We start from the raw sequence: 16,007 nt of genomic DNA, 5'->3' as shown, positions 1-16,007 counted from the left end.
CTGGAGAGGGGAGGGGATCGCCCGCGGCTACATGGCTGTGAGCGGGGAGCTAGGGCCCCAGCCCACCCCCAAGGGACAGAAAGGCCAGAAGCCACATCTGCCTGTGATGTGGGACGCCCTACAGGGTCTGCAAGTGCCCGGCATGGGGGTGTGGGGACTCAAGAAGGAACCAACGTGGACAGTCCACAGCGCTCGTGCTTTAGCAGAAGACAGACAATAAGGAGTAAATACAGGTCATGGGGTGACAAGGACCGTGGGGAACATGACGCAGGACAGCAGAGAGCGCTGTTTGTTTTTGTCTTTTTTTTGTGCTGCACTGCACGGCACGTGGGATCTTAGTTCCCCAACCAGGGATGGAACCCAGTGCCCCCTGAAGCGGAAGCGTGGAGTCTTAACTGCTAGACCACCAGGGAAGTCCCAGAGTGCTGCTTTCTATAGGAAGTTGAGGGAGTCTCTCTGAGGGGACAATTCCCAGATCCTTAAAAAGGGACAGAGCTTCGCGGATGTCGGAAGGAAGGGAACAGCGAGTGCAAGAGGCCCTGAGGCAGGAGGGCACATGGGGGACCCACGAAACGTGGCGGGGAAAGTGGTGGCACAGGATGGAAGGGGGGCACCCGTGCTGTGGTGAGAAGTCACAGGGGGCCTGACCCTCTGAGAGGCCAAACCTCCCATCTGACTGGGCCTGTGAGGTAGAGCGGTGGGGAGGCTGCCAGGGGCGTCGGGGGCTGGAGGGGCCCGGCCCGGGCGGCTCTGCAGGTGAGGCCGGCCTGCACGCGGGGAGGAGCTGCTGTCTGGGGCGCTGGGGTCGCAGGTGGGCTGGCCCAGGCCTGGCGCTCAAGGACAGGGCACACCTTGCCTCTCCCTGGAGCCCAGGTGCTGCCCAGGGACAAGGGTGTGGAGAAGGGAGGGAGCAGCCGGCCGGCGCTGCTGGAGTTAGACGGGCCGGCACCGACGGGTCTCACTGGACCACCGCGACAGGGAGGAGTACGAGACACACGGTTTTAGAGTCACCAGAGGAAAAGCTCCTCTTTCTTTCCACGTCAGGGAAGCGGCTAAGTCGACGGCCGGCCTCGGGGCTCACAGCCCAGACTGGGGTGGGCTGGGGTCAGCATTCACAGGACTGAAATGCCACCAGTGCCGGGGCCTCATGGTCACCCACCCCGCCGGCCCACGAGCCTTCCCCCACAGGACTTTTTAGTGCATTCCAGATAGAGCTTCACAAGACACAGCAAAATGAATATTTATTACAATTATTTTAACTTAAAAAAATAAGTCCAAAGTCTCTGGGCAATAAGCTAAACCACCATAAAAAGTAGTGTCTGAGAGTGAGTTACAGCCCGTGCTGGCAGCAGGCAGAGGCGGGCACCTCCTCCTCTTCTGCAGAAGACCCCCCCGAGTGAAGACGAGCCTGGGGTCAGGCTGCCAGCACAGGCAGACAGGAACCAGCCTAGAAAAATCTGAGGCTGCTACCCAAATGCTACCCCGGGAACAATCGTGCGGCCCCGCCCAGGAGGAGCGAGAGTGTCACCGCGCTGGCGGGGAGGGGGGGGCAGGGGGCGGCCAGCGGGCCCACCTCCATCCCTGCTACAGAGCCCAGCCCTCCTTGCCCAGGACCAGCCGCACGGCCTCGTGCATGTCGCTCACCACGTGGGCCGCCTGCAGGAGCCCCGGGCTGAAGCCAAGGTCCCGGTGCCCGTGGAACGGAGGCCCCTCGCCACCCGGGGCGGGAGCAACGGGGCCTGGGGCCTGGGGGCTGTACACGCCGGTGCACACCAGGATGGAGGTGCAGCTCCGGGCCTCCCCCTCCCGCCTCGTCTGCAGGTGCTGGTGGAACAGATTGGCCCCATAGATGTCGGACATGGGGTTGTCACTGGGGAGAGAAGGCCCAGTTCAGTGCGCTGGTGGAGGTGCAGGGACGGCGGCGGGGGGGGGGCGGCCCGCGGGTGACCACTGGGGAAGGGGGCACGTCTCCAGGGAAGGAGGGGCGGGGACACAGGGGCCGGGGGTGAGCACCAGGGGAGGGGGGCACGTCGCAGGGGGTGGAAGGGCGGGGACACAGGGGCCCGCGGGTGACCACTGGGGGAGGGGGGGGGCGCGTCTCGAGGGACGGAGGAGCAGGGACACGGGGGCCTGCGGGTGACCACTGGGGGATGGGGGTGCGTCTCGGGGGACGGAGGGGCGGGGACACGGGGGCCGGGGGTGAGCACCGGGGGAGGGGGGCACGTCGCGGGGGGCGGAGGAGGGGTGCGGGGCTCACCCCACGGCATAGAGACTCCGGATCGGGGCCGCCCAGCCCCGCCGCGCCGCCTGCCTCGCGAGCAGGCCCTCTGCGTACTGGTAGGTGAGGAGGCTGGGCTTGCCCATCAGGCCCGCGTAACACAGCTCTCTGCCCGTCACCTTCCGGTAAACGGCCTCCAGGCACAGCAGGAAGGTGCCGTGGCCGAACCTGCCAGAGGAAAAGCCGCGCTCGGTCCCCTCCCCAGGCCCCACGGCTCCGACATGCCCTGTGTGCCACCCTCTCGCGGTGGCACAGAGCACGGTGACAGGGCAAAGTGAATCACTTCTGGTGAGAGGCCGTCACACTTAGGATGTGCATTGATGGCCTGCGACTATCTGGCAACGTCTATTGAGCGCTATCCCAGTGCTGTAGATGGCACATCACGTGCAACCCTTAGAAAAGCCCGATGAGATGGCGTTCATTCTCCTCATTGCACAGGTGAGAAAACTGAGGCCCAGAGATGGAGTAACCTGCCCAAGGTGTGGAGCTGGAACCAGAGACCCAGCTTCAATTCTGCCTTGGACTTGGGCAGAATACTGGCTGGCATCCCACCTCACTCCTCAGTGCCAATTTCACTGAGCACACTGCCACCGAGTGTCAGAAAGCACCCTCCCTGCCCCCACTGCAGCTAAGTGTATGGGCAGTACTAAGCTACAGCCTAAGAGTCAATGAAATCGCAAGTGCTGGACTAACCTCCTGGAAAGTAGCCTGGAAACTGGGGAGGGGGTACTCTTCTCTACCCTCCCCGTACTCCCTCCTGCTGCCTGGAATGCTGACATGATGGCTGGAGATGAGGCAGCCCTTTTGGATTACATAGTAAAGGGCTAAGGTGCCTGTGTCCCTGATGGGCGGACTTTTTCACAATAACAAACTTCCATCTCGTTTAAGATTCTTTTCTTTTGGGTTTCCATCCCTTGCTGCTAAATCAAATCCTGTCGGATACTGTTCAGTATCCTGAAGTTACATTTCAGTGTCACTTATTTATATACTGAATTCTACTTTCAATTTTGAAATTATTGAATGAAAAAGTGATCTCAAATCTGCTTTATAAATAGTAATTTGCCTCCTGCCATTCAGTCCACAGCCTACATAACCAACCCCCTTCACCTAGTGTTAGCAAACCCGAACTCTAGGAAGAATGTTCCAGAAAAAATACCTGACCTCGAGCTGCAGAAATGCACTTGAGAGAGAACACGGTGATCCCCATCTCCTTGGGCTCAGTGTTGGGCCCTCAGGCCCTCAGTGACGGATCCACCACACAGCTCACTGGGAGGCAGGGCACGGGGAGAAACTCCAGACTTTGGCCTCGCAGACAAGAGCAGCCAAATAGCACCAACAGCTGCCCTTCCAGGAAGGCGACCTGAGGGCCAGCAAAACGGCGGCCTGTGCTGTGCTCAGTGCCAGGGCGGACGGGGTGGGGGCCTGCCTGGAGCCTGAGGGCCTCTGAGGAAGTGACTGGTCCAGGGGCCTCGGAATCACTCCTACTCTCCCCTCCCCAACGTCTTATGGGCAGAAGGAAACCAAGAAGTGAAAGGGCCAGCGCCACAGGGTGAAGGCAGGGAGGGAAGGGCAGCTGGATAACAGGAACTAAGCATCACTTGGGTTCCACTAGCCAGAAAAAGCATGTCCTGTTAGACTCTAACGGGGCCAGGGGTTAAAGACCATCTCGATCCACCTTCCGTGCTCAGTAAGTGGTAGTTTTCGTTTATCAATCAGTATGTGAAGTGACCCTGGAGACCGCTCCCGGAGGCCAGGTTACCATGGCAACTCCAGGGCCTAGAGGAGGGGTCTGAGCCCAGAGCACTGGGGCGGCTCGAGGCACCGTCAGCAGGCCTGCCCAGGAGGCAGCTGGAGGTGGCCCCCAGGGCCAAGGCAGGGACCCCGCGTCCTCACCTGGGCATCTTGGCTTCGGCCATCCAGAGGAGGTCCGTGTTGCTGGCCAGGACAGGGAGGTGGGGATAGGGGGCCGTCGCCAGACCGGTGCCGGGGTTCCCGTCGCTGAGGAGGATGTCCATGATCAGCTGCAGGCTCGTCTCCCAGCGCACGGGCTCCCCAAGGAGGAGCACCCCTGCAGAGCGGGGGTGGGGTGAGCCGCGGTGCCGGGCGCGAAGGCCCTCGGGAGGCCTGGGCTGCACGGCCCCGCTGAGGGCATGGGTCCCAGGAGGAGCTCCCGAGGGCTCCTCAGTGTGTCCACCAGGATGTCCCGAGGGTTAGAAGCAGAGAAGCAGCAGCCCCTGCTGACCGACGCCCTGCCCAGCACCCCACCCGCCCGGCCACGTCCCCCAAGCCCCAGGGGTCACTTGGCCACATGGCGGGGAGACGGGGTCACAGGCCTGACGCTGTCCACGTCCCTCTGGGACTGTGGGCCAGTTCTCACCGTGTCTAAGCTTCCTCAGCTACATGAGGACAACGCCCACTACTGGGAGGAGGATAAAAACGCGACCTGGGGGGCTTCCCTGGTGGCGCAGTGGTTGAGAGTCCGCCTCCCAATGCAGGGGACACGGGTTCGAGCCCTGGTCTGGGAAGATCCCACATGCCGCGGAGCAACTGGGCCCGTGAGCCACAATTACTGAGCCTGCGCGTCTGGAGCCTGTGCTCCGCAACAAGAGAGGCCGCGATAGTGAGAGGCCTGCGCACCGCGATGAAGAGTGGCCCCCGCTTGCCACAACTAGAGAAAGCCCTCGCACAGAGGTGAAGACCCAACACAGCCATAAATTAAAAAAAATTTAAAAAAAAATAAAAATAAAAAAAAACCGCGACCTGACAGAGCGCGGAAGCCACGCTGCACGCACGCTGCCAAGGCCAGCTTCAAGACCGGGGAGCTGGGCCAGACCGTGGCCCCAGCGGGCAGGCCACCCCCGGGAGATGTTTCCACTGTCGCAATGACTGACACTCCTGGGGAGGACCGGGAGAAGACTGGGATGCAAGAGGCTCAGGACAGTTCCGCAGAATCAAAACCTTCCCCACGTCTATTCATAGCTGACACTCACACAGGAGAACAACTTGCTTATAATTAACTGAGCCTAAACATTAATTCCATTCCACACAAAGTATTTTTGGTAGACTTTTCATAAACACTGATTTTTCCAAAAATGCAACTATCATGTTAGTCAAGAGAAGACGTACTTTATTTTTTCAAAACTTTACCAAGAGTTATTCTAAGAGTTATACCCAGTTATACCAAGAGTTATTTGGAAAACCACATCACCAGTGACAACACTGCTCCTAATTTCTGAGTCACCAATGAAACACACCTGTAGACACACTGCATTTGTAGCTGTAATGTTCATGGGGATTCTACTTTTGGTATAATCATTTTGCTACTTAATTATGCCTTCTTGGATAATTACTACATATTGAAATGCAGATTACCTTACTAAAAAATGTTTCCTTTTATTTCTCCCTATTACAATTAGGGCTTTACCATGAATTAATTAATTTTTAATATTTGTATATAGGAAAGAATTCATTTAGGGTAGTAAAGGGGACATCACAATATTTTTGTTACCCAGGGAGAACTGGGTAATAGGGCTGAGAAACACTGGACCAGGTTACCTTAGGCACCTTTCCACACTTAGATTTTCTACACTTATGATTTTTCTGGAACAATAGGGCAAGTGACACGGGGAAGGAAAGATTAGCAGCTAATGTCTCAGAGGTAGTGACTGGCAGATCCGAGACCAGAGCCCAGGAGACCCAGCGCCCAACGTCCCAGCCACACCGCCAGGCTGCAGGGCCTGCAGGGAGAGCCCGCCCAAGTCACGCAGGGACCTCATTACCTTCGATCGCAGGGAAGTCGTTCCTTGGGAGGGGCTGCGAGAGACAAAGAACAAGCCCGTCAATGCCACGGTCACCTTCCACGCCCGGTTTCCAAGGGGTGGGAGGAGAGACCCGTGCCTGACAGATGGAAGACCCTTCGGTCTAGCCCAGGCCGAGGAGAAACGGACAGGACAGAGGGCAGAGGTCCTCGGGGACAGGAGGAGAGCGCGCTCAGGCCGGCCACACCCCAGGCCGGCGGGCACCAAGTGTGTAGGTCAGCCAGGGGACGGCTGCTCAGCTGTCCTCCTCCAGCAAGGACAGGAGGTGAGAGTCTGGAATCAGGTGGCGGAGGATGAGGTGAGCCCAGGAAGGGACGGGAGCTTGACGTCACTCAGGAGGCAGGGCCATCACTGGACCACCGCCTGAGGGCCCGCTCCTTCTAGGAACAGCTCCCCTGCCCTCGGCTCTGCCAGTAACCAGCTAAGACCTGGGCCGAGCCGCGTCCCTGGGCAGGGGGCGGGGCTGTCTCTGCGCTGCTCTGAGAGCCATGCCAACTCTGGCACCTGGTTCTGCACATAATGTGCGCAGCTCAAAGGCGGGGGAGCCCTCGGAAAGCTCGGGCGGGGACTAGAGCTACACAGACAAACAAAAGCAGGCCTGTCTGTTTGTAACTGCGGTTCATCAAACTTTGACGTGCACTGACTTCGAACAGGCGGTGATAGGCACTCTGTGATAGACACAGAGTTCACGCAGGGAAGGGAAGGGCGAAGGGGCATCAGGAGACGGGTGGTCACCCTAGAGGGTCAACGAGAGGCCCCGTGACCGCTAGTTGGAAAAGATAAGGTTCAAATATGAGCCAAACCCAAAGGAACCCGAGCAGACGCTCACAGCCGCCAGTGCTTTCACAGGAAGCCGCTTCCCACCAGGCCAGCCCTCTGTAAGGAGCTCCCGGACAGTAGAGCAGCGACTAACTTAACACTAGCGGTTCTCCAAGCGACTCTAGGAAAGCTGGTAAATCACAAAACTACCACCTGGAGGGGACACGAGGGCTCTGGAAAGAGAGGGGACAGCCCTGCTCACCACCCCCGACAACGTGTGTCTGGGAACAAAGGCCTCGGCCAGACGTGCCCTCCCCTCCGAGAAGGCAGCTCTGAGCGGAAGGGGCTGCAGGGTCAGCGGGGAGGCCCGAGCGTGTCCCATTACCGTGGTCTTGGGCCGCCGCTGCAGATCCACCATGTCCAGCACAGGGAAGGCCGCCCGCAGCTCGTCCACTGTGACCACGTGCTTGAAGCCCAGTCTGGAGGGAGGTCAGGAAGCAAAGCCGCCCAGTGCCGGGGAGACGCCTTTAGAGTGAGGGACCCACCGCAGCCCACATCAACCCCACCCGCCCCGACCCCAGACAGAGCCCCGTGAGGCCAGCGCCGACCAGGAGCGCTGCAGGCAGGCATGGGCGCAGGCGGTGGGGACACCCGGGGGCCTGGCCTACTCTGGGCACCGCCCGCGCGAAGGCACACAGGAAGCCCCGTCCTCGAGCTCACGCTGGCCCAGGGCCACGAGAACCAGGGCTCTGAGGACAGTTCAGAGGAGACTCCTCGGCAGGGAGGAAGCTGAGCAGAGTCTGGAGAAGCCAGACCGGAGCTCAATCTGGACGATGGACCAGATTCAGCCAGAAGGGAGGCCGTGGGGAGCACGCCCACTGCAGCCTTACCCTCCAACACCTGCCGCCGTGTTCCCGTCCTCAGTCCCCACTGGCAGTCTTAACTGGACACAGATTCAGATCACCTCAAAACACACCTCCCCAAAATGACGCTTCCATCAGCAATAAAACCCGCAGACCCGTACTCCTCAGCGTTCACGTCTGAGGTTCCTGAGCCCAGCGCCGTCCTTCCTGGCCCCCTTCCCCACCCGACCCCATCCCGGCCTCCTGCTCCAGGCATCCTCCCAGCCTCCTCGCGGCAGGCTCCCCAGCTACGTCCCCTCCTGTGGCACAGCCAGTCCCCATGAAGCCACAGGTGACCCCCGCTCCAGGGTGGTCCCCCCCCAGCATCTGTGACACTCGGACCCATTCTGCTCTTTCCAGCCTCTGGTCACACACCGTCCTAACCACTCCTGCACTGTTCCTGGTGTGTCACTCCGCCCCCTCAAGCAGGAGCCCTGATGAAGCACCGGCCGCATGCCGCTCTGGCCCCTGAGCACGCGGCCACGCACACGCGGTGCTCAGCTCCCTTGGGTTTGCGGGAGCAGCAGAGGAGCGAGCTGCTTGAGAGCAGGGACACATCCTCGCTGAGCACACGCCCGGGGCTGAGCTCCCTGCAGACGCGCACCGGGAGCCGTGGGTCCCAAACCGAACCACAGAACCGCCTGGGTTCTCAGACCCAGTGAGTCAGACTCTGCAGGGAACGGGCAGGAATCTGCTCTGTGAGCTGCCCAGCAGGCCTCGAGGCAGTGGGCTGGCTTTCGGGAACCCCCGGGCGCCAGGGCTGGCCACCCTGGGAGGTGCCCTCCCTCCCTCCCTCCCACGGGTGCCCAGAGCTCCTGACCCTGGTCCTTTCAGCCGGGCAAGGACAGCAGAGCAGGAAGCAGCAAAAGGATACGCTCGGGCATTTTCCACCAGGGGCCCCTGCCCAGACACCAGCATCCGCTTGTCGTGATGCTGCGAGAAGAGCTTCATGGGGCTGTGGGAGAGTATCACCTGGTCAGGCTCCACCTGCAGGGCAGCCGAGAGATGGACAGCAGAGGACACGCATGTGAGGGCGGGAACAAGGAGCTGGCTCCCTGGCCCAGGAAGGATAAACCTGCCCAGAAGTGGGGTCCAACCCTTCCAGAACTGCCCCGACAGGTGTGAGGGGACCCGGACACCAGAGCCCGCAGGAGATGTGGCCACCATGGGCCCCACCGGCCCAGCTCCCAACACCCCGATTTCTCAGCCCGACTTGGGAACCACAGGGTTCATGCATGAGCTCAGACCCGCCTCCACCTCTGACTATTTTCAGTTCTACGTAAAGACCTGGCTTATTCAGCATTTATGCTAATGGCAACTGCACAGCCCCACTGTCCAGACACCAGGGTAGGAACCGGTCTCCTCCCCAAGCAGTGTCTCCCAGCTGATCAGCATGGGATCTACTCTCTCGGTTCCAAAGGACTCCTTCCAAGAACCAAATCCACTGCCAACAAAGAACGTGTCAATGCGGGGACGGTGGGAGCCGCAGGTGGGTGGCGAGGGACAGAGCTCGTTGAGCTGTGTCATCTTACTTATGGGAAACGAGGGCTGTCACTTCAGAGTCCCACCTGGTGCACGGAGATTTAGAAACACATGACCCTGAGGCCAGGAGGAAAGATGGGAATGGCCAAGTCCACAGGTGGGACTTCTGTGCTCAACATGTACGTTTTCATAAAAGATGACCCTGCTGATGAGGCTCTGCTCTCTGAGTTTGGCCTTGAACTTCAAGCTATTTTTTCCAGCAGGAAGAGATGTACTGGGCTCATCCATATGGTCCCCCCACAGGGCAGGGGACACAGGGCTGGAGAGGGGGCTCCACGGGAAGCAGGTCCTCAGCCTCCTGTCTCCGGCTGCTCCTTACCTGGAAGCCCAGCAGGGCTGACAGCTCCTGGGCTTTGCTGCACTGTAAGATGTTCCCCGCGTTCGTGACAAAGACCACGGGCACCCGCAGCTGCCCCTGGGGGTCCACGAGCCTGCGGAAGGCCTCCCTCGCGGCGGGGATGACCTGGTGGCCCCGAACCAGCACCCCATCGATGTCCAACAGGAACCCGAAGGTGGGAGGGCTCTGCACGGAGGGGAGACGAGAACGGCCCCTGAGTCGAGGCAGAGGGGACGGGGAAGCCTCATCCCCACCCTCGGGCCGGCCGGGGCCTCGAACGCAAGGTGAGGGCTTGGGGTTGCCGGTAGGGCAAATCCATCTGCAACAAGGAATTAAGCCTTTTCAGGTATTTTTAAGCATATAGCGATGTTGTTAAAGTTATTTTTACATAATTAATATAAAGGAATTTTTTAAATTGGAAAACAGAGGAATTCAGAAATAAGCCCAGCACTTTAAAACAACCGATCAGTATTTCCTTTCATTTCCTTCCTCTATTCTTACGTTTGTCACGCGGCCGTGACTGCACCTTACGTGTACAATTTTGCATCTTGTTTTTTTCGCTTGACATGAAGCATTTTTATCTGTTACAACAGCCTTCATAACCATCTTTTAGAATTTTGTTTTACCGTAACAACACAGGGTTTTTTTAAAAAACACTCAATTGCTACAGATGATATAGAAAAAAAATTAAGTTTCTTGCTTCCTCCTCCACCCAGTACCATCCCCTCTTGTGTATTTTCCAGAAACTTTTCATGGATGGTTCTACTTTCTTACCTTTTAGCTAACACACAAATGGTACTACGTTGTGCTTTCTTTTCTGTCTTCCTTTTTCTCGTTGATATCCCTTGGTTACCTTTCCATATCAATACACACAGACCTACCACCTACACATGTTTCTGGCTACATAATATTCTGAGTGAATACTCTGCTAACATTAGGTTTCCCCTATTTCAGACATTTAGGTTTTTCCACATTTCTGCTACTACAAATTATGCTATAAGGAACTCTTCATGCTTACTGATTTTTCCATATTATGGACTTTTCCTTAAGCTAGATTCTTTTTTTTTTTTTTTTAATTTATTTATTTTTGGCTGCGTTGGGTCTTCGTTGCTGTGCGCGGGCTTTATCTAGTTGTGGTGAGCGGGGGCTACTCTTCGTGGTGGTGCACGGACTTCTCATTGCAGTGGCTTCTCTTGTTGTGGAGCACGGGCTCTAGGCACGTGGCTCAGTAGTTGTGGCTCGCGGGCTCTAGAGCGCAGGCTCAGTAGTTGTGGCGCACGGGCTTAGTTGCTCCGCGGCATGTGGGACCTTCCAGGACCAGGGCTCGAACCCATGTCCCCTGCATTGGCAGGTGGATTCTTAACCCCTGCGCCACCAGAGAAGCCCTTTTAAGCTAGATTCTTAAAAGCAAGAGTAATAAGCCAAAAAAGTGCAAACATTACAATGACATAATACCTACTGACAAGTTGTTTTCCAAAACAGTATCAACTCACATGGACCCTGCTAAGGATGGCCAAGGATGATTTTCACAGTATCAAAGAGTTTGTCAAGTATCAAACATCTTGTTAATTTCAAAGTTCAAAAGTGATTATCTCCTCTCAATCTGCATTTCTTGGATTTACAAAGTTGAACACTATTCTTTTTAAAAATTCATCCCATTTCTTACTTTATGAACTGTCTGTTAACATACAAGATGTTTTTCAGTTGTCAGAAAAATCCAACCTAACCTGTTTGTCATTTTCCTTTTGTTGGCGTCAGCTAAGTCAAGCCACTTTCATCGCACACACATTCTGCTTATGTTCAAAATACCCTTATTTTCCTAAAGGTACACACAGAAGAATTTAGGGTTCAAACGACAAGAAATCAGGGATTTGTTTTAAAATCTTAGCGCCACAAAAAAAAAAAGTGTGGGGGGGAGATAAGCAAAGCAAGTGCGGCAAAATGTTAATAACTGCTGAATCTGGAAGATGGGTTTTAGAGTTCATAATATTGTTCTTAGATTTTTGACAATTACATAGTTAAAAAAATGAAACAGGGGCTTCCCTGGTGGCACAGTGGTTAAGAATCCGCCTGCCAATGCAGGGGACACGGGTTCGAGCCCTGGTCCGGGAAGATCCCACATGCCACAGAGCAACTAAGCCTGTGCGCCACAACTACTGAGCCCACCTGCCTAGAGCCCGTGCTCCGCAAGAGAAGCCACTGCAATGAGAAGCCCGCGCACCGCAACGAAGAGTAGCCCCCGCTCACTGCAACTAGAGAAAGCCCGCGCGCAGCAACGAAGACCCAACGCAGCCAAAAATAAAAATAAAATAAAATAAATTTATTAAAAAATAAATAAATAAATAAATAAATAAAATAAAATAAAACAGCTTGTTTGTGCTGATGGCTGCCGAAGTTAACCATACAGTTTTACTGGTCTTAGTGGCCATATCCTAAATAGTCACAAGATTTGCTCTCTTGGACATAAGAACCCACAGACCCTGCTACTTAGAACAAGAAAGTCTCAGGACAATTTAGCAATATCCCTGACGCTCCCTCACCTGTTGGACAATTTAGCAATATCCCCAACACTCCCGCATCTGTTCCTGTGCAGTGTGTAACCACGACCCCCAACCCCTCAGGTGAGTGCACACAGAGAACCAGGCACCCAACCACCTAGAAATGAAAGGCCCCCAGTAATTGTTAACAAACATGCCACATTCCTGTGAGATGTTAGCAAGAGCGGAAACAGGGGGAGGGGTGGTATGTGGGGCTTCTCTACACTTTCTGCTGAGCTTTCCTGAAAACCTAAAACTGCTCTAAAAAAATAACATCTATTAAATTTTTTTTTGAGTGACGGCACCTCGAGAAAAGGACATAGGGTTAGATTTTTTTCTTTTCATTCTTCTTTTTTTCTTTTTTCTTTTCATTCTCTTCTGTATGTGTATTTTGATTTTTCTTCTTTCTCACTTCATGTTTTTTTTAACTAGTCCTGGGTAGTACACCAGATCTTCTAATTAAAGTTCATATTTGTGGCAGTGATAAAATGTGTGGTTTTTTACTAAATATAAAATAAACAAAAAGGACCTACTGTATAGCACAGGGAACTATACTCAATGTCTTGCAATAACCGATAATGGAAAAGAATCTGAAAAAGAATATATATGTATAACTGAATCACTGTGCTGTATACCTGAAACTAACACAACACTGTAAATCAACTATACATGAATTTTAAAAAGTGCAGTCTTAGGAATTCCCTGGTGGTCCAGTGAATTAGAACTCGGTGCTTTCACTCCCAAGGGCCTGGGTTCAATCGCTGATTGGGGAACTAAGGTCCCACAAGACGCATGGCGTGGCCAAAAAATAAATAAAAATTAAAAAGTTAAAAAAAGGGTTTCCCTGGTGGCGCAGTGGTTGAGAATCTGCCTGCCAATGCAGGGAACACGGGTTCGAGCCCTGGTCTGGGAAGATCCCACATGCCGCGAAGCAACTGGGCCCGTGAGCCACAATTACTGAGCCTGCGCGTCTGGAGCCTGTGCTCCGCAACAAGAGAGGCCACGATAGTGAGAGGCCCGCGCACCGCGATGAAGAGTGGCCCCCACTTGCCGCAACTGGAGAAAGCCCTCACACAGAAACGAAGACCCAACACAGCCATAAATAAAATAAATAAATTAAAAAAAGAAAAAGAAGTGTGGTCTTAAGATTAGTTTTAAATGAACGGACCACTGAGATGTTCCTTTGTGTTTTTGCTTCTTATCTGGAACTGGCTGGTGTGCTTCCAACAACAGCATCACAATTACCGTCCAGGACACTGTCCACTCCAACCAGCTCCATGTTTGTGAGAATCTACTACATGCGGTGACTGTGCAAAGTACTGCACCTACATCACACAAAGTACCCCAGGTACCCTCTAGCAAAAACACTGCAAGGTAAGGACTATCCCTGGTACACACACGGGGAAAGCCAGGCTTAGAAAGCTAAGTACTGTTGACCCTAGAACAACACAGGTTTAAACTGTGCCGATCCACTCACAGGCGGATTTTTTTCAATAAAGATACAGTCGGCCCTCGGTAACCCCGGGTTCCTCACATGTGGATTCAACCAACTGCTGATAGCAAACCTCACACACCACGGGGGTTGGTGGATCCGCGGGTGCCGGGTCCGCGGATGCAGGGTCGGCTGTGGGACTCGAGCACCCGCGGGTTTAGGGGTCCCCCGCGGACACCGAGGGGCAACGGTAATTTGCCGTAAGTCAAACAGGCAGTAAGCGGCCCGGGCAGGACTGATCCCTTAGCCGGTGCCGCATCCTTTCTTCCCTACTCCCACTCTCTCCACCGGGAAAGTCCGGAAAGTCAGGACCCGCGGGGCGGGGGCCGCAGTGTCCTCCTGGAGCACATCCCGGGCGACGAGTCACGGAGGCCCGCGTCCCCGCCCCCCGGTCGCCCCCGCGAGCGACAGGGTCACGTCTCGCCCCCGGGCTCTGTGGACAGAGCCCCGGGGGAGCCAGGGACCCGCGCGGCGGGGCCCCAGGGGACGTGACGTCACCACACGCGGGCAGAGCGGGGGGAGTGACGTCCGGAGGCCGGACACCCTGCTCCGAGCCCGGCCCGCGAGGCCGCACAGCCTCCCGCCGCCGCCCCGCACCCTCCGCCCTCACCTGCGAGCCGCTCGCGAAACGGCGGCCCCCGAACCCCGCAGCCGCGCGCGTCGCCCGCCGCCACAGTCCGGGTGCCCACCGCGCCGCCGCCTCGCCGAGGGCAGCCATGGGCCGCCTCCTGCGCGCACCGCGCACGCCTGACCGCCGCGCAGCCAATCAGGGGCCGGTGGCGCCCGGGGCACCTCGGGAGCTGTAGTCCCGCCTCCGTGTCTGGGGCGGGGCGTGGGGCATCTCGGGAGCTGTAGTTCCGTCTCTGGGTTTTATCCGATAACTTAAAGTTTGTACTTTTATTTATTTATTTATTTATTTATTTATTTATTTTTGGCTGTGTTGGGTCTTCGTTTCTGTGCGAGGGCTTTCTCTAGTTGTGGCAAGCGGGGGCCACTCTTCATCGCGGTGCGCGGGCCTCTCACTATCGCAGCCTCTCTTGTTGCGGAGCACAGGCTCCGGACGCGCAGGCTCAGTAGTTGTGGCACACGGGCCTAGTTGCTCCGCGGCACGTGGAATCTTCCCAGACCAGGGCTCGAACCCGTGTTCCCTGCATTGGCAGGAGGATTCTTAACCACTGCACCAACAGGGAAGTCCCTATTTTATTCCTTTTGATGTAGTGGTAAATGGGATTGTTTTCTTAATTTCTCTTTATGATATTCTGTTATTAATATATAGAAATGCAATAGATTTCTGTATATTGATTTTTTAAAATTTATTATTTATTTATTTATTTTTATTTTTGGCTGCGTTGGGTCTTTGTTGCTGCACGGGGGCTTTCTCTAGCTGCGGCGAGCGGGGGCTACTCTTTGTTGCAGTGCGTGGGCTTCTCATTGCGGTGGCTTCTCGTTGCGGAGCATGGGCTCTAGGTGCGTGGGCTTCAGTAGTTGTGGCACGTGGGCTCAATAGTTGTGGCTCATGGGGCGCAGGCTCAGTAGTCGTGGCACACAGGCTTAGCTGCTCCGCGGCATGTGGGATCTTCCCGGACCAGGGCTCGAACCCGTGTCCCCTGCCTTGGCAGGCGGATTGTTAACCACTGCGCCACCAAGGAAGTCCCCTGTATATTCATTTTGTATCCTGCAACTTTACTGAAGTAATTTAGTAGTTCTAAGAGGGTTTGTGTGTGTGTGTGTGTGTGTGTGTGTGTGTGTGAAGTCTTTAGAGTTCTATGTATAGTATCCTGTCATCTACAGATAATGAAACTTTTACTTCTTCCTTTCTCATCTGAATGCCTTTTATTTCTTTTTCTTGTCTGATTGCTCTGACTAGGACCTCCAATACTATGTTGAATAAAAGTGGCAAGGGTGGGCATCCTTGTCTTGTTCCTGATCTTGGAGGAAATGCTTTCAGCTTTTCACTATTGAGTATGATGTTAGCTGTAGGTTTGTCATATATGGTCTTTATTATGCCCACTTTGTTGAGAGTTTTTATCATAAATGAAAGTTGAATTTTTTTCAAAAGCTTTTTCTGCATCTATTCAGATGACCATATGATTTTTATTCTTCATTTTGTTAATGTGGTGTATCACATTGATTGATTTGTGGATGACAAGCTGTCCTTGCATCCCTGGAATAAATCCCACTTGATCATGGTGTATGATCCTTTTAATGTATTGTTGAATTTGGTTTGCTAATATGTTGTTGTTGAGTATTTTTGCCTCTACATTCTTTAGGGATATTGGCCTGTAATTTTCTTTTCTTGTGGTGTCCATGTCTGGTTTGGGTATCAGGGTAATGCTGGTCTT

General features: G+C 54.9%; 1 protein-coding gene across 1 annotated transcript; it reads right to left on the bottom strand.

Annotated features, from left to right (window-relative positions):
- Positions 1-1,227: 1,227 nt before the first annotated feature.
- HDHD5 (haloacid dehalogenase like hydrolase domain containing 5) lies at positions 1,228-14,383 on the bottom strand. The gene is made up of 8 exons (XM_068561567.1): positions 14,276-14,383; positions 9,619-9,822; positions 8,632-8,744; positions 7,241-7,334; positions 6,058-6,091; positions 4,172-4,346; positions 2,258-2,446; positions 1,228-1,870 (listed from the first exon to the last, which is right to left on the bottom strand). Exons 1-8 carry the CDS (start codon positions 14,381-14,383, stop codon positions 1,585-1,587), a joined length of 1,203 nt encoding a protein of 400 aa, XP_068417668.1. The 3' UTR covers positions 1,228-1,584.
- Between the last annotated feature and the right edge of the window lie 1,624 nt (positions 14,384-16,007).

This window comes from Eschrichtius robustus, chromosome 13 (genome assembly GCF_028021215.1).
Source record: "Eschrichtius robustus isolate mEscRob2 chromosome 13, mEscRob2.pri, whole genome shotgun sequence".
Lineage (NCBI taxonomy): Eukaryota > Metazoa > Chordata > Mammalia > Artiodactyla > Eschrichtiidae > Eschrichtius > Eschrichtius robustus.
This window is presented reverse-complemented; position numbering and strand designations above follow the sequence as displayed.